Source organism: Narcine bancroftii, chromosome 11, assembly GCF_036971445.1.
Source record: "Narcine bancroftii isolate sNarBan1 chromosome 11, sNarBan1.hap1, whole genome shotgun sequence".
NCBI classification, from domain to species: domain Eukaryota; kingdom Metazoa; phylum Chordata; class Chondrichthyes; order Torpediniformes; family Narcinidae; genus Narcine; species Narcine bancroftii.
Window position 1 is genome coordinate 69,428,963 of NC_091479.1, and position 26,041 is coordinate 69,455,003.

The following is a 26,041-nucleotide window of genomic DNA, read 5'->3' on the forward strand; positions in this document are numbered from 1 at the left end:
ATACAGTCGAAACTTGAGATGTGCCGGCTTAATGATCAAACCAGGTACAATCACAGCAATAAAGAGGCTTTGATATGAACATAGAAATATGCAGGGAAGAAAGGGTGCAAGAAGATGAGACTGAGTTTAATTTGGCATCATGTTCAGCATAGAATGTGCTGGAAGGCCATTTCTTGTGTTGTACTGGTCAATGTTCTAATCTACATGCATTTTGAAAGGCAAGAACTGATTAGGGATAATCAATCATAGGTAATTAAGAAGATTGATGATAGATGTTGCCTGCTTGGACTTCAGGAACGATCCACTGACTTACTTGGTCCTGTATGATAGGCGACTCTGGAAAGGCCGACTGCTTGGAATCCATGGTGAGCTGGCCATTTGGGGGCAGTATTGGCTTGATGGTAAGAGTCAGAGGGTGATAGTAGTGGGCTGTGATTCAGATGGAGGCCTGTAACCAGAGGTGTGCCATTGAATTAATGTTGTGTTCACTTTTGTTTATTATCAATATCAGCCATTTGCCCCCTCTGGGGGCCACAGCACACTTAAGTAAAAGTGCTATTTTCTTTTCACCTCATGAAACATAAACATTTTTGCTTTTTATGCATTCGGTAGGAGAGAAGTATGGAAGAAACCAAAGTTTGACTGCTTCACTGAGGCGGGGCCCATAAAAATTATGCAGAATCCTAAGGGGGTCGTAGCCAAAAAAGGTTGAGAATAGTTGATCTATATAACTGACTTGGATGACAATATGATTCATGTGGTTTGTAAGTTTGTGGTATAGCGGACAATGAAAAAGGTTACCTGAAATTAATACAGGATCTAGATGAATTAGGATAGTGGGCCAAGGAATGGCAGGTGGTATTTAACACAGATAGGTGCTAGGTGTTGCACTTTGATTAGTTAAACCTGGGGAGGGCACATACCATATATGGTAAAGTCCTGGAAAGTATTATAAAACAGAGAGACTATATAATTCCTTGAAAGTAGATCACGTACATAGTAAAGAAAATGTTTGGGGTACCTACCATCATAGATCAGGGCTTTGAATACAAAAGCTGGGACATTGTTATAACTGAACAAGATGTTGGTGAGACCATTTAGAGTATTGTGTGCAATTCTGGTTCCCCACCTATAAAAAAGATATCACTAAGCTGGAAAAGGTGCAGGAAAGATTCACAAGAATGGTACTAGGATGAGTAAATTTGAGTTATAAAGATAGTCTGGGACTTTTTTTTTCATTTGAGATTAAGGTGGAACCTTTTAGAGCTTTACAAAATCATAAAGCGTAGATAAGATAACTCATCAGAGTCTTTCTAGCAAGTCAAAACCTGGAGGGGTTAGATATAAGGTGAGAGGGGAAAGATTTAAAACTGTCCTAGAGTACTTTTTTTAACACACAGGATTGTAAATAAGATTAAACTGCCAGAGGAGGTAGTGGAGGTGGGGAAAATAGCCATGTTTAAAAGACATTTAGTAAAAACACAATGCTGGAGAAACTCAGCAGGTCAAACAGTGTCTTTTATGTAGCAAAGATAAAAATACAATACCGATGTTTCAGGCTTGAACCTTTCATCAAGGTATGGAAAAATGTCAGCAAGTATCCAAATAAAAAGGTCGGGAGGGGTGGGGGGGGGAAGGCATGGTGGGAGGAGGGATGGCTAGGTGATTTGTAATTTTTCTATCTCCACTGCATCTTTTCCCAAGATGAGGTCTTCTAGTCCAGATCTTCTGAAATGTCTGCCTTCCACAAATGTGGCTTCCCTTCACCACCATCAACTCAGCCATTCATTTGCCCTGCCCCCAGATGCAATAAACACAGAATTCCCCTTGTCCTTACCTACCACCCCACCAGCTTCCGCATCTAACACATTATCATCCAGAATTTCTGGCACTTACAACAGGATCCCACTACCAGACATATTTTCTCCTATTTCCCTTCTGTACAAACCACTCCCTCTGTGATTCTCTCGTGCACTAATTCCTCTCTACCAATATCCCCCCCCCCCCAGCACCTTCCCCTATGGCTGCAGGAGGTGCCACACTTGCAGTCACCTCCTTCATTTCTCACCACAGTCCAGGTCCCCAAGCAGGCCTTTCAAGTGAAGAAACACTTCACTTGTGTAACCATAGGATTGATTTACTGCATCCGGTGCACCCTTTGTGGCTTTCTCTATATCGGAGAGACTAGGCGCAAACTGAGAGATCACTTTGATGAGCCCCTTTGCTCTGTCTGCACCAGTGACAGGGACCTCCCAGTGGCCAATGTTATGTACCAGACAGAAGCAATAGATATTAACTCAGATGATGTTATACTTAATATTTTAAATTATTAATCAACAATGATATAACAACTAATCTAATTGATTTACACTTAGGTAAACTTAACTGAACTTATCTACTCTTACTAACTTAACCCCAACTATGCATGAATATACTGATGTGTGGAATACTCCAAGCTCAAGGCCCAATTCGTAAAAGGCAGTTCCAAGTTCGGTTTCAGAAAATCCCAATGTTGACAGGTAGGCCCTTTGGGTAGGAGCGATCACAATATGATTGAATTCTCATTCAACAGGGAGAGTGAAGAAATTAAAACCAAGACTAAGGCCCTGAATTTAAATAAAGGGAATTATGATGATATGAGACGGGAGTTGAGTAAGATTGATTGGGTGGTGTTTATGGGGGGGGTTGATGGTGGATAGACAATGGAAAGCATTCACAGATCTAATGGAAGAATTGCAGAAATCGTTTATACCGGTTTGGCATAAAAATAAACCAAAAAAGGTGACTCAACCGTGGATAACAAGGGAAATTAGAGACAGCATTAGGTCCAAAGAGAGAGCATATCAATTGGCCAAAAAAAGTACCAAATCCGAAGACTGGGAACAGTTCAAGATGCAGCAAAGGAGGACAAAGGGATTATTCAAGAGGGCAAAAATAAATTACGAAAGTAAGCTTGCGGCAAACATAAAAACCAACTGCAAAAGCTTTTATAGATATGTCAAGAGGAAAAGATTGGTGAAATCCAGAGTAGGTCCTTTGCAGTCGGAATCAGGGGAATATATAATGGGGAATAAGGAAATGGCAGACCAATTAAATTCTTTCTTTAGTTCTGTTTTCACAAGAGAGGATACAAATAACTTCCCAAGGATGTTGGGAAACATAGAGACTAATGCAAGGGAGGAACTGAAAGAAATCAGTATCTCTAAGGACATGGTCTTGGGGAAATTGAAGGGGTTGAAGGCCGATAAATCCCAAGGGCCTGATAATCTACATCCTAGGGTACTCAAGGAAGTGGCCATTCAGATAGCAGATGCTTTAAGAATTATTTTCCAGAACTCAATAGACTCAAGATCAGTACCCATGGATTGGAGGGTAGCTAATGTTACCCCACTATTTAAAAAGGGGGTAGAGAAAAAGCGGGGAATTATAGGCTGGTGAGCCTTACATCAGTAGTGGGCAAAATGATGGAATCCATTATTAAGGATGTAATAGCAGAGCATATGACTAGCAGAGAAGGGATCGGACAGAGTCAACAAAAGGTAAATCGTGCTTGACAAATCTATTGGAATTCTTTGAGATGGTGACAGGTAAAATAGATGGGGGAGAACCAGTGGATGTGGTGTACCTGGACTTCCAAAAGGCCTTCGATGAGGTCCCACATAAACGACTGGCATGCAAAATCAAGGCTCATGGGATTGGGAGCAAGGTATTAATGTGAATTGAGAACTGGCTGGCTGATAGAAGTCAGAGAGTTGGCATAAACGGCTCGTTGTCTGAGTGGCAGGCGGTGTCCAGTGGGGTGCCACAGGAATCTGTACTGGGACCCCAGCTGTTCACAATTTACATTAATGATCTAGATGAGGGGATTGGATGTAATATCTCCAAATTTGCAGACGACACTAAGCTAGGAGGGGTTGTGTACACTGATGAGGGGGTCAGGAAGCTCCAGTGTGATTTGGATAAATTGGGGGACTGGGCAGATACATGGCAAATGCACTACAATGTGGATAAATGTGAGGTTATGCTCTTTGGTAATACAAACCGGAGGGCAGATTACTATTTGAATGGTGGGAGATGGGGAAGTGCAGAGACCCCTAGGGGTTCTTGTGCACCAGTCACTGAAGGCGAGCATGCAGGTACAGCAGGCGGTTAAAAAGGCAAATGGTATGTTGGCCTTCATAACAAGAGGGTTTGAACATAGGAATAAGCATACCTTACTGCAGCTGTACAGAGCCTTGGTGAGACCACACCTGGAGTATTGTGTGGTGTTTTGGTCGCCTTATCTGAGGAAGGATGTTCTTGTAATGGAGGGAGTGCAAAGGCGATTCACCAGGCTGATACCTGGAATGGCAGGAATAACTTATGAGGAAAGATTGCACAATTTGGGATTGTACTCGCTGGAATTTAGAAGATTGAGAGGGGATCTCATAGAGACACATAAAATTCTGGCAGGACTGGACAGAATGGATGCGGAAGGGATGTTTCCAATGGTGGATGAGTCCAGAACCTGGGGCCATGGTTCGAGGATAATAGGCAAACCATTTAGGACCGAGATGAGGAGGAATTTCTTTACCCAGAGGGTGGTGAATCTGTGGAATTCATTGCCACAGAGGGCGGTAGAGGCAGGTTCATTGAATATATTTAAGAGGAAATTAGATATATTTCTTCAGTATAAGGGAATTAGGGGTTACGGAGAGAAGGCAGGGACGGGGTACTGAACTTTAAGATCAGCCGTGATCTCATTGATATTGCTCCTATCTTCTATGTTTCTATGAGACATGCTGGCTGTAGGTGGATGCGACATACAGGCTTTAAATGAAATTAGCAGTTTAAGAAGTGAGTGAAAGAGATGGGGGTGGGGGGACAGAATGTTGATTAACTCATGAAACCCTTTTTGAGATGCTTCCAATGAAATGCTCTTTTTTGGACAAGTGCCAACCAAAACTCCCCTCTTTGGCATCGGGGACACGAAGCAAGTGATGCTCATAAAACTTCCAGAACCCCTATCGTGTGTCAGCCGAACTCCAGTGATTCTCACTCTGGTCACCATCCAAGCGCAATATTCCTTCTGCAAGTAGAACCCTTTTCATAGGTCAGTCGAACAAAAGTGACTGTCGCTTTTTTTGGTCATGGATTCCTCCTCTATAACAGGAGGAAGTCAGGCAGATTATCTATAACCACGTATAAGGCCAATCCAGCACAGTATTTCCTCTTCAGAGGTGTTTGCTCTTGTGCTGTCTCCTTAAAATGGCCTCTGAGCAAAACTGTGTATTCAGTCTTAATCTGTTGATCACATGGTCTCTGCACCTGGATTTGAAGGACACTGCCTTGCTTCTCTTCAGAAGTATTCAATTTAGGAACGTGTCTTTAGCCTGCCAGCTCAGTTTCACAGACACTCCAAAGCCTGCAAGGTTTGTTAAATCTGTTCTCTTAGTGGCAGTCCCACACAAATGGAAAAAAAAAACCTGAAAAATGGGAGCACATTTCAGTTCTGCGTCCCACTCCCATGCTCACGTCTGTCCTTGTCCTCGTGTATTATCCCACCAAGACCACCTATAAATTGGATGAACAATGCCTGATTTTCCATCTGGGCACTCTCCAGCTGGATGGCATTAACATTGACTTTTCTGGTTTCTGCTCACCTGCTCTCCATTCTCCCTTCTTTTCCCATCATTTAGACAGGTACATGATTAAAAAAGATTTTGATGGGCCAAACACAGGAAAATGGATCTCGCTAAAGTAGACAACCTGGTCAGAATGGACATTGGGCTGAAGGCCCTGTTTCCGTACTGTAAAATTCTGTGACTCTAGAACGTTTCATCTTAAATAAATAACAACAAAACAAAGGTTAGATTTATGTTAGATGTCTGGTAGATTCTGACTTTTTAACCTATTTTCTGCTTTTTTTTCTTACTGGTTGCTTGAGGCTCCTGCTTACTTGAATTCTGGATACTGTATTTATTGAATTGAAACTCAGATTTGTAGCAGAGATTAAGAAAACGTCTCTCTATGAATTAACAACTCTCCAGGAGTTTCCAATTTTATATAACTCAATATTTGATTGCTTCATGAAATCTCACTTAAGGATTGAAGTTCCAAATTCATGACTTAGCTGGATTCTATATATACCCCCGAAAGAAAATAATTTATTGCTGTGTGGGAAAAACCACAACTTTTAATTCTGGATGCATCTAGTTCAGGTATGCTTATTGAAAGTGGCTTTTTTTTTCCGTCTCCTCTTAATGACGGCACGTTTGCATAGTACATGACTAGTCAATTGCTGGAGATGAATGCAGGCAGAATCCATCAGAGATTAATTGGGCTCCATTGCAAGCATTTGTGGCCTTTCTGCAGATCTTTAGACATACAGTCAGCTGTTCCCAATGTTAAAATCCTCCTTGACTAACAAACAAAAAAGATGACTAACTGTAATGTTATGGGCATGTATCATTTTTAAAAGATGTCCACAGAGGTAGAAAGTGTGTATTGAAGAGGAATGCCATGAATGTTTTTGAAATTGTAAATCTATGTCTTTGCAAGCATTTTCATTAATTGTCTTGTAATCTATCTAAATACCTTGCTATTAACAAAGGTGAGTCATTAATTCAAAAGAAAAATAAACCAATGTACCTTTTAAAAATTTTATTTATAGTTTTTCCACTCAAACTCCAACAATTGTCAATATCGTTATCAACATTATTTACATTTCATACTTGTTATTTCCATATGATTTTTTCTTTTTTACCTGCTTTCTCCCCCTACTCCCCCCACCCCAACATTGAATATTTAACACCAAACTAATTATACTGACACACAATAACTAAAACACTCACAACAAAGGTAGGAATCTGATATTTGGGGGATTATGGGTCTGTCATGTCGTGGTCGCCAGAGCATAGGTTGCCGCCTTTTTCCCGTTGCTCTTCCTGGTTAGAATGGGATAGACCTCTCTGTTCCCCTGCCAATTGAGAGGTGGATTAGGAGGATAGGATGGAGAGGCACAGTGGTCCACACTACAATTGTGCCCCTATATATGTGTGTATGTGTGTGTTACTAATGTACCCTTTTCTGTTCTGGATTGAATATTCAGAATGTATTCCATATTCAACAATGCACTATGCTTGCCACTATCCAGGATAGATCAGCCTGCTGGATCAATGCTTCATCCAGCCCCCCGTCCACCACCGTAACACCATGCCATTGAGAGAATGCACTGCAACTACTCAAGTTGGCAACTTTGACAACATCTCCCAAACCCAAGATCTCTTATCACCGAACAGGGCAAAAGTGACAAGCAAATGGAAGCATGCCACTGAAGGGTTTTCACCAACTCTCTCACCATCCCCTCTTGGATCTATATTGCCCTTTTTCCAGTATTGCTAAGTCCAGATCCTGAACTACACTGAAGGATGACAGTGGTTCAAGGTTGTAGCTCACCATCACCTCTTCAAGGGCAATTTTATCTGTGGTCTAACCCCTGTCATCTGCATTCTGAAAAATTAACAGAAGGATGAATTTGTGGTCAAGGAGTTCCCACTTTTATCGTTGGGTTTGATGTTTGTTTCTTCTTTAAAATACCTTTCCCCTTAAGATTATAATATATTTGAGGTGGTAGTTGCAATGGCCCCTCCTCCATAAGAGCATTGAGTCAGCATGTTGTGTTTGCAGTCCCAGTGGACAGAAAAGGCAGGTTCTCCTCTCAAAAAAGGCTCTTCATGATTAGTTGAGCTTTTATGATTACTAATGTTCATGGTAATTTCTGCAAATTATTGATAGTCATCAGGATTGCATTTGTGAGGTGAAAATCAAGTTCTGGAGTATGAAAGATGATTTGTACCAGGGAATCTCTCCACAGATGCTGACTGTCTGCTCAATGTTTCCAGTAATTTTATTTCAGGTTATCAGTTCTCGCTGACTACCTGTGAGGCATTCAGCTAATTTATCACTGAACGATGCTGCATATAAACTGGTTTAGTTAAGAATTTCTAACACTACTTCGTAGTTGTATACCTGTGGAGAAGATTACTTATAATCTGCGAGATATGGCGCCCATAATTACAAAATTTGGGTTTGCATGTTTATTAAACTCTCTGAAGATCTAACTTCTTGGTAACCTCCAATATAGATTTTTGGTATAAATGTTTTATTTTCTTGGCATCTTTCAGTTTTTCCTTTTTTCTTTTGGGGATGGTGGGGTGGAATTATATATGCCACATGTAAAATTTTTGAAATAATTTCTGGAATTGAATGTAATGTACTGTGGTTTAAAATTTATAAATAAAATAATTAAAAAAATAATTTTTAACACCAAAACTTCACAAAATATAAAATTCATATTACAAATCTCAGTGACAAATTCCTGTTCTTTACTGTTGGTAAATGTTGCATCCTTGCAAATATAGACCATCAAAGACTTCATAAGGAGCCATTTAACTCATCAAATGTGTCCCAGTTTCAAAGAGCAATTTTATGGCTTCCATTTCCTGTTACTTTATTTGTTTGTAATTTTTAAGATGACTTTTAAGACTCCCTATCTCTAGGGCATTGCATCCACATTTTTAATGCATTTTTTCTTCACTTTTGTCTGTGACTGTAATTGGCCCTCTGTCTTTAAAACCCATGAAAAGTTGAGCTAACAAAGCTTCCAATAAATCACTTTTAGTTGCCATGGTTTTGTTGAAGGCAAGCATCCTTGCATTCTCCAGTCTGTTCACATAACTATAATTCCTCAATTGAAGAGATTAGAGCAAATCTCTTCAGTGTCCTCAGTAATGGTTCAGGTTAATGGCTGTTTCTCAGAATTGAGAAAAGTTGTTACAACCCTGGTCCCATTCTTGGTCTACGTGAGTTTTGAATAAACTTATGTGACTTGAATTCGGGTAGAAAGGGATGAGGAAAGTCAGGGTAGACAGCAAGTCTTGAGAACAAAGACTAGTTTACACTTTGACGACACGGTAGGTATTGGATGTAATTTTCTGTAGAAATATGCAAGCAACTGCAGATTCTGGAATATTGAAGCTCAAAAAAAAAGGATTTGACCCAAAATAATGACTATCATATCTCTCTGGATATTGCCTGACCTGATAAATCCCTCTGGCTTCACTTTCTTTTTTGCTAATATTTGAGATAATTTTCAGGAATAAAGACATGGGGCAATGTTTACTCTGCATTACAAATTTATTTTCTCCCTCACCAAAACTAGGTACCGTTACACTCTGGATGAGCTACCATCTATGCTTTATGGTGTGAAAGAGCGAGCCCAGTCATATGACACCTGGGTGAGTAAAGTGGGAGAAGCCTTGGAAGCAGAACTTAATCACAAGAAAGGTGTGTATGTTTTAATCTAGTGTTTTCTTTCACATTGCCATCTTTCCCATTCCCTTGAACATACTCTGTCTCCTGACCAAATGGTACACTGTATATATCTTGTCCACTGCAAATTCACATCAACCATTCTCAAGGTAAAATTTGATTAATATGACTTTCCCAAATATGCACAATCTTTAACATAAAAGGAACTTTGATTAATAATATCTGATAGACTAAAGTGCTCAGTTATTAAATCCTCAAGTGTAATTGTTTTATCCTGGAATGTTAACAGAAACAAGGGAGTATATTTGTGAAGCATCTTGTGGGCAGCACGGTTGGCATAGCAGTTAGCACAATGCCTTTACAGTGCCAGCAGTTGGGACCAGGGTTCGAATCCCACTCTGTCTGTAAGGAGTTTGTACGTTCTCCCCATGTCTACGTGGGTTTTTCCCGGCGGCTCCGGTTTCCTCCCACCATTCAGAATGTACAGGGAGAGTAGGTTAATTGGGTATAAAGTGAGCAGCACGGACTCGTGGGGTGAAATAGCTTGTTACCATGTTGTATGTCTAAATGTTAAAAAAAATTATTGAAAAAAAATTAAATTAAAATCTTGCAATAATTATGAAACACCTAAAGAATGATTACAAGGCAATTACTGGACCAGTGGGAAATGTATAAAATCAACAACCCAGCAACTGCAAATTCTATGCTTAATGCCATTTAATGACTTACCGTAAATTATTAGAAGTGAACTTCAGGATCATTGGTACATGGAATATTTACTCTGGATTCAGTGAAATATTCTTGACAAACCTTGATTATCTGTGGTCTCGGCACTGGCTTTGCCAGTTGCACATCAACTTCAAGTCTGAACAGCACCATTTACAATGATTTACTATTTTCTCTCTTCTGCCAAATTTTAAAACAAGCTGATTTTACTCCTAATCCATGAGCTTTTGTTCTGATTAAATGATATTAATGCTATTTTGTCAATCACTTTCTTAAAATTTAGCCAGTATCCTTCTTAACCTCTGTTACATCATCAGAAAAGTCATGCCCATCGGGCATAAAAAGGTGGAGGGAGGGGAAGGGAGAGGCTAACATGAGGTGGTAATAGATGGATACAGGTGGAAGGGTAGAAGAGACTGAGGTGTGGGGGAAAGGATGGGGGGGGGGAAAGAAAGATAACTTTCTGATAGGAGAAGGAAGGGATGTGGAGCTGGATGAAGGGAGACGAGAGGGGTGAGAGAAAGTGTTCAGGGGAGCAGGGGTGGGGGCTAAAAACATTGTATGCACAGAATGCATTTGACAAGGTTGGAGGAGGTGCACAAGAATCTTTGCCTCACTTGTCAGGGCTGTTTGTTTTTGGTGGCAGGTAAGGGAGGTGGTCTAGGAATAAGCATTACATCTCCATTTGCAGGGTGGGAAGAGGTGGATAGGAAAGGATGAGTGAACCAGGGAGTCATGAAGAGAGTGGATACTTTTATTTAAAAAAAAATTCACCATCCTGAATGACCAACCAACAGTGAGGGCGAGAACGGTACACATTGAACAGATGGTAAAACTGCACGGATGGAAACCTATTACGATTGCATCAAGAAGCTTTGCTGGTTAAAAGCTGTGGTTCACCTGACAAGATCCATGAAGGGAACCAGCAGTATAATGGACATTTTATGGAAGTATTTTAAGGATAAGATGCTGTTGTGATGTGTTTCCAACTACTTTGTGTTTTTCAAAGAAATCTATGTACTTAAGGGGTATCATTAAACTCCAGATTCAGATTTGTTGTCAGAGTACGTACATGACATCACATACAACCCTGAGATTCTTTTTCCTACGGGTGAGGCAAAATTACCACTTATTGGCAGTTTAAAAAAAAACCCAATGTACACATGTAAACAAATAAAGAAATGTAAACAAACTCCACTTTATATTTTTCCCTCTCTGTATTGTCCTTAAATGTCACTGATTGAGTTTGTTGTTGAGGAGTCTGATGGTGGCTGTTCCTGAACCTGATTGTGTGAGTCTTGTGGCACCGATACCTCTTTCCTGATGGTAGCAGTAACAACAGAGCATATGCTGGGTGGTGAGGGTCTTTGATGATTGCTGCTGCTCTCTGATGGCAGCTTTCCCTGCAGATGTTCTCGATGGTGGGGAGATTTTACCCGTGATGTCCTGGGCTGTGTCCACTACCTTTTGCAGGGCTTTACTCTAAGGGGTATTGGTGTCCCTATACCAGACCGTGATGTAGCCGGTCAGCACACTTTCCACCATGCATTTGTAGAAATTTGCCAAGGTTTCTGATGTCATGCCAAATCTCCGCAAACTCCTGAGGAAGTAGGGGCACTGACATAGAAATTATCCACTGAGTCAGTGACTGCCATGAACTTCAATTTGCTCACTCTCGCCACTTCTGATTTCCCCCAATGATCACTGGATCGTACACCTCTGGTTTTCCCATCCTGAAGTCAACGATCAGCTCCTTTGTTGTTGGTGCACCTTTCGGTGAGGTTTTTTTCAATCTCTCTCCTGTATGCTGACTATCGGCCCTTCAAGTAATTGCTTTATTGACGTAAATTAAGACATAATGAGCATGAATTCATCGTTATTAAACTCTAGTATCATCAGTGATCACTTTATTCCAACAAATCTGATTGATTTCATGACTGAACAAGTATTTCTATGAAACTTGCTCTCTCTCAACCATTCTTTTCTGGAGAGTTCTGAGATACTGTGCTATGTTTTTGCATCGTAAGAAAGAAATAGAGCTAATGTTCATGAATTTTTCTAAATATTGTGTGATCTCTTGTACAAGAGCTTAGTTATTCATGGGGTAAATTCTTTGTGTAAGACAATAGTGGGTTGAAACCAGCAGTACTTGATCAATAAGTGTATCCTCATGGGCATGGGAATATGTACAGTGTTCAGAAGCCAATGGTATTTGCATCCCCTATATCCAGGTGTTTGTCAGGCTGGTGTAGAATTGTTTGAAAATAAGAAATCCAATTCCTCGAGTTTTTCTGCATAATAAGTTTTCCATCTCTGGCACTATTCTCGTAAATCTCTTCTGTACCACTTCTCAAATATCATTTGCTATTTTATTAATCTGGAATGACTTACAAAATGTTTAATGCCTTTGAAAACATTTGGGTAAGTAATTTAAATGAATCTATTAAAAGGATCTAGATTGGATAGTAATGAATTACTTCTTTGAACTGCCAATACCATGTTTGATTGTACCTTTGAGAAGTGGGGATTTTTTTCCAGATACAGTATCCTGACAAGTTTATTGTCATCTGATTGTATAATACAAGCTGACAAAACAGCATTCTCCAGTCCTCGGTGCGAAACATGCAGATAGACAACCACACATAACACACCTAACATCCTGACAAATGCACATGAGACCAGGGAAGACAAGATCTCATGACCATCTACTGGGATAAATAATTTGTTCTCTAAATCCCACAAGATGGAAATGTTACATGGAGTATGGTCGAAATTGAATGTTGTATACGTGTGCAAGTTTTTTAAAAAAAGCCCTTGACCTTTCAGGTACAGAAATCTGTCCTTTACGAATTTATAAAATCGTCACCCAAAAATGTAAGCTAAAAATTCACTGTCATGAAAGTTATTTGCAGGGATTTAAATCCGGAGATCCAGATCAGAACTGCAGGAACAGGTATGACCTACGTAAAGCTATCTTCTGGGCGAAGTGGAGATTCCGGATGAGAGTGGAAACAACAAGGGACACCTGACAACTGTGGCAGAGCCAAAATGCCAAGACCAAATCTGGTAAAGTAGAAAATGGCATAGCTTTTCTCCCAGAGGAACTCAATGCCTTCTAAGCTTGTTTTGATGACAGTAACAGTGGAAAAACCACACCTCTGCACCCCCACATCCCCTGATGATTCCCATCCTATCCGTATCTAAGGATGACGAGCTTGCTGCCTTCAGGAGAGTGAATCTGAGGAAAGCATCCTCCCCGGATGGCGTTCCTGGCCGAGTATTAAACATCTGTGCTGACCAACTTACCAAGGTATTCATGGATATCTTCAATATCTCACTCCAGCAGGGCGAGATACCCGTCTGTTTCAAACAGACGTCAATCATACTAGGTGCAGTAACCTGTCTTAACGACTATTGACCAGAAACACTTATATCAACAGTGATGAAGTGTTTTGAAAGGCTGGTGATAAAGCATATCAGCTCCTGTCTGAGTGATGACATGGATCCATTCCAGTTCACCTATCGTAGAAATGGGTCTACAGCGCATGCCATCTCATTGGCTCTACCCTGGAACACCTGGACAGCAAAGATGCCTACATCAGGATGCTCTTTATGGACTACATTTTGGGATTAAACACCATCATCCCCTCAAAACTGATCAGCAACTCCAATGCCTGGGAGTTAACCCCCCCCCCACTGTGTAATTGGATCATGGATTTCCTCACGTCCTGACTACAATCAGTGAGGATTGGCAAGAACTTCTCCACAATCTTCATCACATCCAGAGCACCACCAGGCTGTGTTCTTAGCCCCCTGCTATGCTCACTTTACATCTATGACTGTGTTGCTCAGTACAGCAATAACAGCATCTACAAATTGCCAAAGATACCATGGTCTCTTCTCTTCGGCTTGGCTTCGCGGACGAAGATTTATGGAGGGGGTAAATGTCCACGTCAGCTGCAGGCTCGTTTGTGGCTGACAAGTCCGATGCGGGACAGGCAGACACGGTTGCAGGGGAAAATTGGTGGGCTGGGGTTGGGTGTTGGGTTTTTCCTCCTTTGTCTTTTGTCAGTGAGGTGGGCTCTGCGGTCTTCTTCAAAGGAGGTTGCTGCCCGCCGAACTGTGAGGCGCCAAGATGTACGGTTTGAGGTGATATCAGCCCACTGGTCAATGTGGCAGGCACCAAGAGATTTCTTTAGGCAGTCCTTGTACCTCTTCTTTGGTGCACCTCTGTCACGGTGGCCAGTGGAGAGCTCGCCATATAACACGATCTTGGGAAGGCGATGGTCCTCCATTCTGGAGACGTGACCCACCCAGCGCAGCTGGATCTTCAGCAGCGTGGACTCGATGCTGTCATATAAAGGAAGGGGATGAGTCACCATGCAGGATGGAGTTTGAAACTTGGCTGAATGGTGCGCAAACAATAAGCTTGCATTCAATGTCACCAAAACTTCAGGAAAGGAAGGTCAGAGGTATATAATCCAGTGATTATTGGGGGAATCAGAGGTGGAGACGGTGAACAAATTTAAGTTATTGGGAAACACTATCTCAGAGGATCTTTCCTGGACCTAACACACCAATGGCATCGCGAAGAAAGCACGTCAATGCCTCTACTGCCTCAGTTGACAGAGGTTTGATATGACACCAGAAACCCTGCAGAGGTGTGGTGGAAAGTGTGCTGACTGGCTGCATCATGGACTGGTATGGGAACACTAATACCCTTGAACGTAAAGCCCTCCGAAAGGTATTGGAGACAGACCAGGACATCACAGGCAAAACCTTCCCCACTACTGAGTACATCTACTCAGCAGGAATCATCAAAGATCCACACCACCCAGCACACGCTCTGTTCTTGCTGCTGCCATCATGAAAGAGGTATCGGTGCCACAAGACTCACACCAGAAGGTTCAGGAACAGCTGCTACCCCTCCACCATCAGGCTCCTCAACAACAAATTCAGTCAGAGACTCATTTAAGGACTCTTACTTATGCACTTTATTTATTTTCTTTTGTTCTCTCTATTGCACAGTCTATTTGTTTACATTTGTTATCTGTTTACAGTGCCTTTATTTGTTTACATGTTTATGCTGTATGCAGTTTATTTTTTGCACTACCAATTAGTGGTAATTCTGCTGCTCCCACAGGAGAAAGGAATCTCTGTGAGTGAGGTCATGCATGTACTCTGACAGTAAATCTGAAATATGATGATAAGAGTTGCACTTTTCCCCTCCTCTGTTCGTGGCTTGAAATGTAACCAGGCTCTTCCACCTTCATCAGAATGTGAAAGTTGTAGATTTATGATTTCTGTTGATTTGATGTGACATGTTACCTTGCTCTTGACCAGATCTTTGTGAACTGAAAGCTCGGTTGGAAGAAGCAGAAGAGAAGAAATTTCCTGAGAACAACCTGTTGCGACAGCTGCGAGCTGCTGTGAAAGAGGCAGAAACCTGTGCTTCTATTGCTCAGTTGCTTGTCAGCAGAAAGCAGCGCAGCAGGTAAGTAAATAGTTTGAAATTAAAAATAGTTACGAATTGGGCCATGTGACAAAAGTTTTATTTGGTGTCTTTAAATAACTTTAATGAAGCCATTAAAAGGATCTAAATTGGATGGTAAGAATGAATGACTTCTTTGAACTGCCAATACCAAGTTATCTTATATCTTAGAGAAGTAGGGATTATTCTTTTCCGATACAATATCACAACGTCAAGTTTATTGTCATCTGATTATACAAGTTCAACCCGACGAAAGAATGATCTCTGGTCCTCAATGCAAAACATGCAGATGCATAACCAGATATAATACACATACAGACAGATAATACATATGCAGGTCAAATATTTAATCTATATAAATAAATTTCGCTTTGTGGAAATTAGGGTTTCGGATGGTCACTCAGCATTCTCACTGCCTGTGGGAAGAAGCTGTTCCTCAGCCTGGTGGTGCTGGGAGCAGCTGAAAGTTGCTGTGTGCAGGGTGGAAGGGGTCCTCAATGATTTTGCGCGCCCTCTTCAGACAACGATCCTGCTAGATTACGTTGATGGGGAGGGAGATTCTAGTGATCCTCACTGCCACTCTTATGGTCCTGTCCTCCAATCCATTTCTCTGCAACAACTGTACAACACTATGATGCAGCTGGCCAGGACGCTCTCAATAGAGCTGCTATCGAAGGTTGACATAATGATGGCTGGTAGCCTTGCCTGTTTCAATCTTCTCAGGAAGTGTAGTCACTGTTATGCCTTCCTGACAATTGAGGAGATGTTGAGTGTCCACAATAGGTCACTAGTTAAGTGAAAGCCAAGGAACGTAGTGTTCTCCACTCTCTCTATTACAGAGTTGTTGATGAGTAGTGGAGGGTGGTTGTTCCATGTCCTCCTGAAGTCCACGAACATCTCCTTCATCTTGTTCTTGTTGAGATACAGGTTGTTACTTTTGCACCATTTCACGAGATTTTCCACCTCTTCTCTGTAGTGCGACTCATCTTTTTTGCTAACGAGGCCAATTACTTTTGTGTCAAATGCAAACTTGATGACACTTTTGGAGCTGGATGTGGCAATGCAGTTGTGGGTCAGTAGCATGAACAGGAGTGGACCGAGCACACAGCCCTGAGGTGTGCAAGTGCTCCGTGTGACTGTACTCCATATTCTGCTACTGACCTGGGCAGACTGTAGTCTTTCTGTGAAGAAGTCCAGGATCCAATTACAGAGAAGATTTCTCCACCTATCTCTGGGGAGTGATCATACTGAACACCAAGCTGAAGTCAATGAAGTGTTGTTCTCCACATGGGCCAGGACAGAGTGAAATGACAAGGCTATATCATAATCTGTGGAACGGTTTCTTCTATAGGCAAAGTGTAATGGATCCAGCATCTCTGGGAAGTGTGTTTTGATGTGTTCCATCACCAGATGCTTCAATCATACACTTGAGATGCACCTGAGACCAGGGAAAACAAGATCTCACAATCGTTACTGTGATACAGCAAGGTTGAAATGTATAATGCCGTATGGTAGAATTTGAAACAACAGACAAAATTCAATAAACTTAATGATCCTGCATTGTAGTATTAGTTAAAGGACATGATGTCTAGTTTATTCCATAGAACCATAGAAAATTACAGCCCATCTAGTCTGTGCTGAACCATTTTTTTGCCTAGTCTCACTGACCTGCACTCAAGTTCATTGCCCTCCATACCTCTCCCATCCATGTACCTGTCCAAATTCAGCTGACAGCACTTTCTGTGTGAAGATGTTCCCTCACATATTCCCCCTAAACTTTTCTCCTTTCACTCTTAACCCATGTTCACTGCTTTGTATCTCATCTACCCTGAGTGGAAAAAGCCTATCTATATTTACTTTGTCAATCCCCTTCATAATTTTAAATACTTCTATCAAATCTCCCCTCATTCTTCTATGCTCTAGGGAATAAAGAGCAGCCTCTATCCTCAAAGACCGTCACTAGCCAGGCTATGCCCTCTTCACTGCTACAATCAGGAAAAAGGTACAGGAGCCTAAAGACGAGCACTCAACGCCACAAGGACAGCTTCTTCCCAGCTGCCACCAGATTCCTGAATTATCAAGAACAAAAGATACTGCCTTACTTGCATTTTTTCTTTTTTTTATAATCATGTTGTAAGATGGTTATAATATGAATGTAGGCACCTTGATGCTGTAAACATTTCATGACTTGTTCATGACAACAAATTCTGATTCTGACTTGTTTAACCTTTCCCTGTAACTCAGTTCCTGAAGTCCAGGCAACATCCTAGTAAATCTTTTCTACACTTTTTCTATCTTATTGATTACTATAGTTAGGTGACCAAAACTGCACATAATACTTCAGATTTGGCCTCACCAATGTCTTGTACAACATCCCAACTCCTGCACTCAATACTTTGATTTATGAAGGCCAGTATTGCCAAAAGCTCTCTTTACCACCCTATCCACCTGTAATGCCACTTCCAACGAATTATGTATTTATTCCCAGATCCCTCTTCTACCACACTCCTCAGTGCCTGACCATTTACTATGAATGTCCTTTCTTGGTTTGTCCCTCCAAAATACAACACCCCACACTGCCCTTTTTTTTTAAACCCCATTTTTCCTGCTGGTCCAGATCCCTCTGTAAGCTTTGAAAACTTTCTTTGCTGTCCATAATGCCTCCAATCTTAGAATCATCTGCAAATTTGCCGATCCAATTTACCACATTAACATCCAGATCATTGATATAGATGGCAAACAACAATAGTCCCAGCACCGATCCCTGAGACCCACCACTAGTCTCACGCCTCCAGTTTGAGAAGTAATCATCCACCAATGGCTTCTCCTGTCCAGCCATTGTTCAATCCAGTCCACTACTTCACCATGATTACTAGACGTCTGAACCTTCCTGACTAACCTCCCATGTGGGGTCTTGTCAAAGGCCTTATTAAAATCCATGTAGACAACATCCACAGCCTTTCTTTCATCATCTTTGCAGTTAAACTCTTTGAAATATTCTTTGAAATTGGTTAAACACGGCCTACCACACTCAAAGCCATGTTGACTATCCCTAATTAGTTTCTGGCTATCCAAATAATTGTATAGTATATCCAATCTGTTAAAACACATTCCAGTAATTTACCTGCTACTGAAGTCAGACTCCCTGGCCTATCATTTCCAGGGTTACTTTTGGAGCCTTTTTTTAAACAACAGAACAATGTGAGCTACTCTCCAATCCTCTGGCACCACACCCATGGCTAAGGACTTTTAAAATATTTCTGCCAGAGCCCAAACAATTTCTACACTAGCCGCCCTCGGTCCAAGGGAATATATTGTCAAGCTCTGGGGATTTATCCACCCTTATTTGCTTCAAGGCAGTAAGCACTTCTTTAATCCATGACCTCACTGCTTGTTTTCCTTACTTCCCAGAACTCTCTGCCTGTTTCTTGAGTGAATACTGATGGGGGGAAAAAATCTATTTAAGATCTCCCCCATCTCTTTTGGCTCCATACAAAGCCAACCACTCTGATCTTAAGGGGGGGCCAATTTTGTCCATTTCTATCCTTTTGCTCTTAATGTACTTGTAGAAACCCATTGGATTTTCCTTCACATTGTCTGCCAAAGCACCTTCATATTTTATTTTGGCCTTCCTGATTTCTTTCTTTAGTTTTTACTTGGATCTTTTATCCTCCTCAATTATCTCATTTGCTCCATATTGCCTCTTCCTGCTATGCTCCTCTTTCTTCTTCCAAACCAGATCCCAAATATCCCTCAAAAACCAAAGTTTCATGTGCCTGAGAGCCTTGCCTTTAATCCTGACAGGAACATACATACTCTATACTCTCAAAATGATAACTTTGAAGTTCCTCCACTTAACTCGCACATCCTTGCCCGAAAACAACTTATCCAAATCCACACATTCCTCATAATTGGCCTTTCTTCAATTTATACTCTCAACCAGAGACCCAGACCCATCCTTCTCCATAATTAACTTGCAACTTTTGGCATCATGATTCCTTTTAGCCTTTGCTGGTGTGAGAGCAACATTGTTAGAGTGACAAAGTGACACAAATATTGGAAATTAAATTAAGGTCTATTCACCAGTAAAACACATTATGGTGGTAATAGTTGAAGGTCAGCAGAGAGGGAATAAACATTTGAGTTGATGAACTTCTGTCAGTGCAGTTGGTGCAAGCAGGCAGAGAATGCGGGTAACCCCCCCCCCCCCCCCCCCCGCCTTAGACTTGGTGGAGGAGTCAAACGGTGAAGGAGTCTGCTGAGTTATTTTCAGTTGCCAGCAATTTTTTTCTTTTTGATACTTTTGTATCAAAAGTATCAAAAGGTGGAGTTTAGCCAGCGGCAGGAGTGTGGCACAACAAATGGTTCAGCTGCAGAGGAGGTCAGGAATGGGCGTGAAAGAGCAATAATGATTGGAGATTTGATAGTTAGGGGGCAGACTGGTGTTTCATTGTCTGTAGATGTGATTCCAGGATGATACATTGCTTTTCTGGTGCCAGAGAAGTATATAATTGGCAGGTATTACAGAACTAATGTTTTAACCATATAACCATATACGGAGCAGAAACATGCCATGTTGGCCTTTCGAGTCCGCACTGGTTCACTGATTTTGTGCGCCCTCTTCAGGCATTGGTCCTGGTTTAGAGATTAAAATGCAGGACCTGGAATGTTGTGATCTCAGGATCACGCCATTGTCACATACTGAAATAGGAGGGTAGAACAGATGGATGCTTGGCCCAGAAGAGGGTTTTTTTTTGAGATGTTTGAAGAGTTCTTGGGACAAGTGGGACCTGTACAAAATGACAGGGCCAAGACCCACATCCTCATTGAGGGAGTTTGTTCATGCTCAGGGGGAGGGTTTAAATGAGCTTGGGAAGAGGGTGGTATCCTCAAAGGGAATTCCAGAAAAGAGGCAAACAACATATGAAGAAGAAAAATTCCAAGTCAAATTACAAGATGTTAAAAACAATCCGGGCCAATAAAGGAGTGGGGGTGGGGGGGTAGAATGCAGAAAAAAATGCAAAATTGATAGTTTTATCTGAATGCTTGCAGCATTTCCAATAGGAAGTGAATTAATTACACCAGTACAAGGACAGTGGTTCCCTTTTTGAAAATACAGATGCAGGATGACCAAAGCTGGGAAATAAATACTCCAACATATTTAATATTTGAGAAGAGCAGACAAAAATGAAAAGAGAATGATGTAGTGCTATTAATTTGTGAGCAGTGGTGAAAAATGATCTTGACATCAACAGATTATGATGTAGAATTGGAAACAATTAGGATCAAACTAAGAAATAGCAAAAGGCAGAAAATGTTGGCCGGTGTTATTTATAGGCAGCCAAATAATAGCTGTAATATTGATTGCCGCTGAGTGTATCAGAACTAATCTGTAATCGTGACTCTTTACACCATGTTGACTGGATAAATGAAATTTGCTGTTATAAGTCGAAGATGAATTTGTGGAATATATTCGTCACTTCTCTATCAATATCTTGTTGAACTAACAAGGGAAAAGCCTATTTTAGATTGTGTTGTACATTGATGATATTGTTAAAGGGACATGGGGGTGAGGATATGATATTCAATTTTACATTCACTTCAAACAGTGCAAAACTAGACTCTTAAATAGCTCTGAAGATATGAGAGGAGAGTTGGCGGTGGTTGATGGAATACTGTCGTAATTCTATCCAATGGATGGTATTTAAAGAAATAACAACATTGTAAAGCTCAAGGTAAAATGATTCATCCATGGCTACCTAGAGAAATTAAGCATGAAAGGAAAGGTTTCCAAAGTTGCCAGGAATAAATAGGCCTGAGCAGAGTCAGTGCTGGAACGAGTGTTAGAGGGAGGCACAGTCTGGCAGTTGTAAACTCAACTCACTCACTCAATGGGGGGTGGGGCTGCTGGTACCTACCTGCCGAACGAAAGTTAACCTCCTCTGTTCCTCTGATGTAGCAGCCAAAAGCACTGCTTTTATTGTGTGAAGAGTCAGGATTGTGTGTCAAGCTAGATGCACACTAGTGACGGGGTTGGGTCTGACAGCAAGTGATGGCCACAAGCCTATGCTTTTGCACCTCGCTTGGGGAGCAATGCCCACAGATTTTCCACCCCCTGGAGCTGAGGATTGGAATCATTTCAGAATTCAGCAGAAAACATTTTTAAAAAAAAATGAGGAAAGCAAGGCAGAATATCAAACAGGCACCTAAAAAGAAAAGACGGGTGAAGTGCCAGTTGATGAAGTCGACAAAGACTATGTGGTCAAACAATAATCATGGCTTTTATTAGCAGAAACTCATGGTACAATAATGAAAGACAATAGGTGCATATAAAGTTATATCCAAGGGGAGTGTCCTTAACAGTAGAGATAATGCACAGCCAATGTTAGTTCAGCAAGGTTCGCCAGGGGGGAGACAGGCAGCTTGATAGACATTCACCACAGTTCCCCCCTCCCCCCCCCCCCCCCCCCCCGGGCAGAAGAAGGGTTAAAATCAAAAGGACAGTTGCTTGGAAAGACTGAAGCAAGCAATAGATGGATACCATATTTGGCATTGAGAATACGCCAACGGCCAAAATACGCCAGTATCGAGCAAGCAATCGAAATATAATGAGATGTTTTATGAATATGTCAGCCTATCAGGTTGTTTACAAATTCTGGTGCTTCTGCTCAAAACAGGTGGCTCCTTTGCAACCTTGGGAACTGGTACAGTTCCTGGGTCTATAGTGTGGGAAGGACTGGCTTCTGGACCCGTTCCAGAATCGCCAGCGTGAGGCAGTGGAGCCTCAGCATGGCCATCTGAAATCTGACTAGGGGTCACAGCTCACTCTGAGTAGGGGTGTGAGGACGGGGCGAATCAGGCAAGGCCAGATCTCTTGGGGGTTTTCTGCTGAATTCTGAAATGATTCCAATCCTCAGCACCAGGAGGTGGGAAATCTGTGGGCATTGCTCCCCAAGCGAGGTTCACAAGCATAGGCTTGTGGCCATCATTTGCTGTCAGACCCAACCCCGTCACTAGTGTGCATCTAGCTTGTCGCACAATCCTGACTCTTCGCACAATAAAAGCAGTGCTTTTGGCTGCTACATCAGAGGAACGGAGGAGGTTAACTTTTGTTCAACAGGTAGGTGTCAGTACAGGTACACGATCCTTTATCCGGAAACCTTGGGGGACAGTGTGTTCCGAATTTCGGATTTTTCCGGATTTCAGAAAACCCACCTAAATTGTGGTGCAGTATCCACCCCCTTCCAGTCGCCCAGCCCGCCTCCCCCAACTGCGGTCCCTCAGCAGCCTCCCCCAAACCCGGGTCCCTCGGCCGCCTCCCCCAAATGCAGGTCCCTCAGCCACCTCCCCCCAACTCAGGGCCACCGGCCTCCCTGCAGTCTCACCCTTCCCCCAACTGCTGGTCCCCACTTACCAGATTTTGGAGCTTTCCGGATTTTAGATATCCGGATAAACGATCGCGTACCTGTACACCCGTCTGGGAATTTAACATGAGCATAGTTGGGGTTGGTATGCAGTAGCTGAACTGGTTGGACTAGGGGGTCTGTTTTACCCGCTTGAGCATGGCTCTTCAGCAGCATGGTTCCAGGCTCAGATAAACAGGCTGGCCAGTCCATCACAATTCCTGATTTCCTAGGAAAGGCAAACATACATTCATGAGGTGTTTGATTTGTTGCAGTACGCAATAATGACCAAATAGCATGTAGTGGCTCAGGCAGCACCTCCTGCCACCAGGTAACAAGGTAACCATGTGTTTTTAAAGCAAGATTAACAGTCTTCCAGACTTTAGCATTAGCCCTTTCAACCTGCCCATTGCCCTGCGGGTTGTAGCTCCTGGTACGGCTGGTGGCAATCCCCTTCCATAGCAGGGCTTGCTGCAGTTCAGCGCTCATGAATGCTGGGCCCCTATCGGTATGAATGTAATTAGAAAAACCAAAAATGCTGAAAATTATGTCGTGACTTAATGACAGACGCTGACGAGGCATCAGGGCAGGGTATCGCAAAGGGAAACCAGAAATATTTGTCAATTACAGAAAGAAAATATACATTTTTGTTGTTGGAAGGTAATGGTCCTTTAAAATCTAAGTTAATCCTCTCAAAAGGTCGGGTGGCCTTGATGAGAGTGGCCTCCGGAGCTTTGAAGTATTGCGGTTTTCATTCTGTGCAAACGGGACAGCTTTTACTCAGTTTCCTGACTTCTTCCAGGGAGTAAGGAAGGTTGTGGCCCTTATGTAGTGGAAGAGCCTCATGACTCCTGGGTGGCACAGTCTGCTATGGATCTCTTTTAGCCCCTCCAGCTGAGCACCAGCAGCAGATCGTGACAATGCGTCAGAGGGATCATTTAACCTGACCAGTCTGTACTGAATCTCATAATTATGAGTTGAGAGTTCTATTTGCCAGCGTGCCATCTTATCATTCTTGATTTTACTTTTGTGTTTAGTACTGAACACGTAGGCTACAGATTTCTGATCAGAGATAAGTGTAAATTTTCTGCTGGCTAGAAAGTGTATCCAGTAGCGAACAGCTTCAATAATAGCCTGGTCTTCTTTTTCAATAGCAGGATGTTTAAGTTCAGGTCCGCGTAACGTGTGGGAGAAGAATGCAACAGGTCTGTCCTTTTGATTAAGGGTTCCTGCCAAGGCATAATCTGAGGCATCAGTTTCCACTTGGAATGGGACATCCTCGTCAATGGACGAGAGTGCAGCTTTGGCAATATCAGCTTTAATTCTCTTGAAAGCCTTCAAGGCCATTGGAGAAAGAGGAAAAGATTTAGTGTCAAACAGAGGGCGTGCCTTAGTGGCGTAGTCCCGAACCCATTTGCAGTAGTAGGAAAAGAATCCCATACACCTTTTAGGGGCTTTTACTGAGTCTGGGGGTGGTAACTTCTTAAGGGGGGGCCATTCTTTCCGGGTCGGGCAGATTTCACCCTTGAGGACAATGTAGCCCAGAATGGGTAGCTCTGTCGTGTTGAACACACATTTGCCCTTGTTAGAGGTAAGGTTGAGTTCTTTAGCTGTTGCTAAAAATTTCTTTAAGTTGTTGTCGTGCTCAGCCTTTGTTTTTCACAGATAGTGACATTATCCAGATAGGGAAACATACCCTGTAACTCATACGTCCTAACAATCTTATCCATTTCCCTCTGAAACATGGACACACCATTAGTGACCCCAAAAGGTACCCTTTTAAACTGGTATACCCCCCCCATCAGCCTCAAAAGCCGTATAGGGCTGTTCCCTTTTCTTAATGGGGATTTGGTGATAAGCTGCTTTGAGGTCGATAGTGGAGAACACTTTGTATTGCGCTATCTGATTAATCATTTCATTGATGCGTGGCAGGGGGTAGGCGTCCAGGTTAGTGTAATGGTTGATTGTCTGGCTGTAGTCAATAGCCAGTCGTCTCTTAGTGTGATTTTTCACGACTACCACAGACTTTTACTCAGTTCAATTACTCCCTCTTTAAGTAGTCTCTGGATCTCAGTTTTGATAAATTCACAATCCTCTTTGCTGTAAAAACTGCTCTTAGTGGCAATCGGCTGACACTCGGGATAAATCACTGAAAAGGGAAGGAGCTTTGATCTTTAATGCGGACAGACCGCAGTAACTAGCGCGGGGGATTGTAAGTGTGGGTAGTGGCCCACCAAAATTTAACACTACACTGTTCATCTGAGATTGAATATCTAACCACAGGGGCACAGAGCTCCAGCATAATAAAGAGCCACACATCAGCAAGGCAATGTCCCTGCAAATTTAAAGTAACTTTACACTTGTCCCGTAGAGTTTTTGTAAGTTTACTACAAGCCATCAATGTCTTTCGGTTCTCCTGATATCTCCGGAAATTTAAGGCTCCGGCAACTCTCTCGTGGATGTAGCTGTCAGTACTCCCTGAGTCTATTAGACAATCAAGAGTCTCACCGTTCACCTCCCCCTTCGGAGTTGACCGTTCCAGTCCGTAACATTCCCCAAGCTTTACAGTCAATTGAGCTATCACAGGGGATCTCACTTCACCGTCACTTGAAGTCGATTCAGCCTGCTCGTCTGAAGATTCCCCCTTTTCACAGTTGTCTTCCATTCCTGCAGCTCCAGGACACATTTTCTTGGTGCTTCTCTTCTTATCAGTAAGAGTACTTTTCACCTTGCACTCTTTAGCGAAATGGCCGAGTTTCCCACAATAGCTGCAGGTAGCAAATCGAGCCAGGCACTTCTGTCTGGGGTGCCAGCTCTTATCACAGATGTAGCATTTTTCAGTTCGCCCTTTTATTTCCTTCGGGGTTCCAGCACTCCTGGATGTTTCCTTTTTGGTTTCTAGCATTTCACTGCACTGCATGACACTTCTCAGTGTTTTGGTTAGAATGACTGCCCGGTCATAGGTTAAGGGCTCTGTCTCCAGCAGCCTCTGTCGGATGTAACTGGGGTCAATCCTGTTGAATAAAGCATCCAGCTTCAAGGCATTGCAGTGTTGTTGCACATTGACTGCCCTGACATCACATTCGTTTGCTAGCAAGTCGAGGGCCAG

The 26,041-nt window shown here is 42.2% G+C and overlaps 1 protein-coding gene across 3 annotated transcripts in view; it reads left to right on the plus strand.

Annotated features, from left to right (window-relative positions):
- kdm5a (lysine demethylase 5A) overlaps positions 1-26,041 on the plus strand; it is a 176,932-nt gene that overhangs the window by 101,626 nt on the left and 49,265 nt on the right. For all 3 annotated transcript variants that reach the window (XM_069903296.1, XM_069903294.1, XM_069903295.1), the window contains 2 exons: positions 9,203-9,327; positions 15,382-15,532. In XM_069903296.1, coding sequence (XP_069759397.1) covers positions 9,203-9,327; positions 15,382-15,532 — 276 coding nt within the window. The remainder of the gene's footprint in view (positions 1-9,202; positions 9,328-15,381; positions 15,533-26,041) is intronic.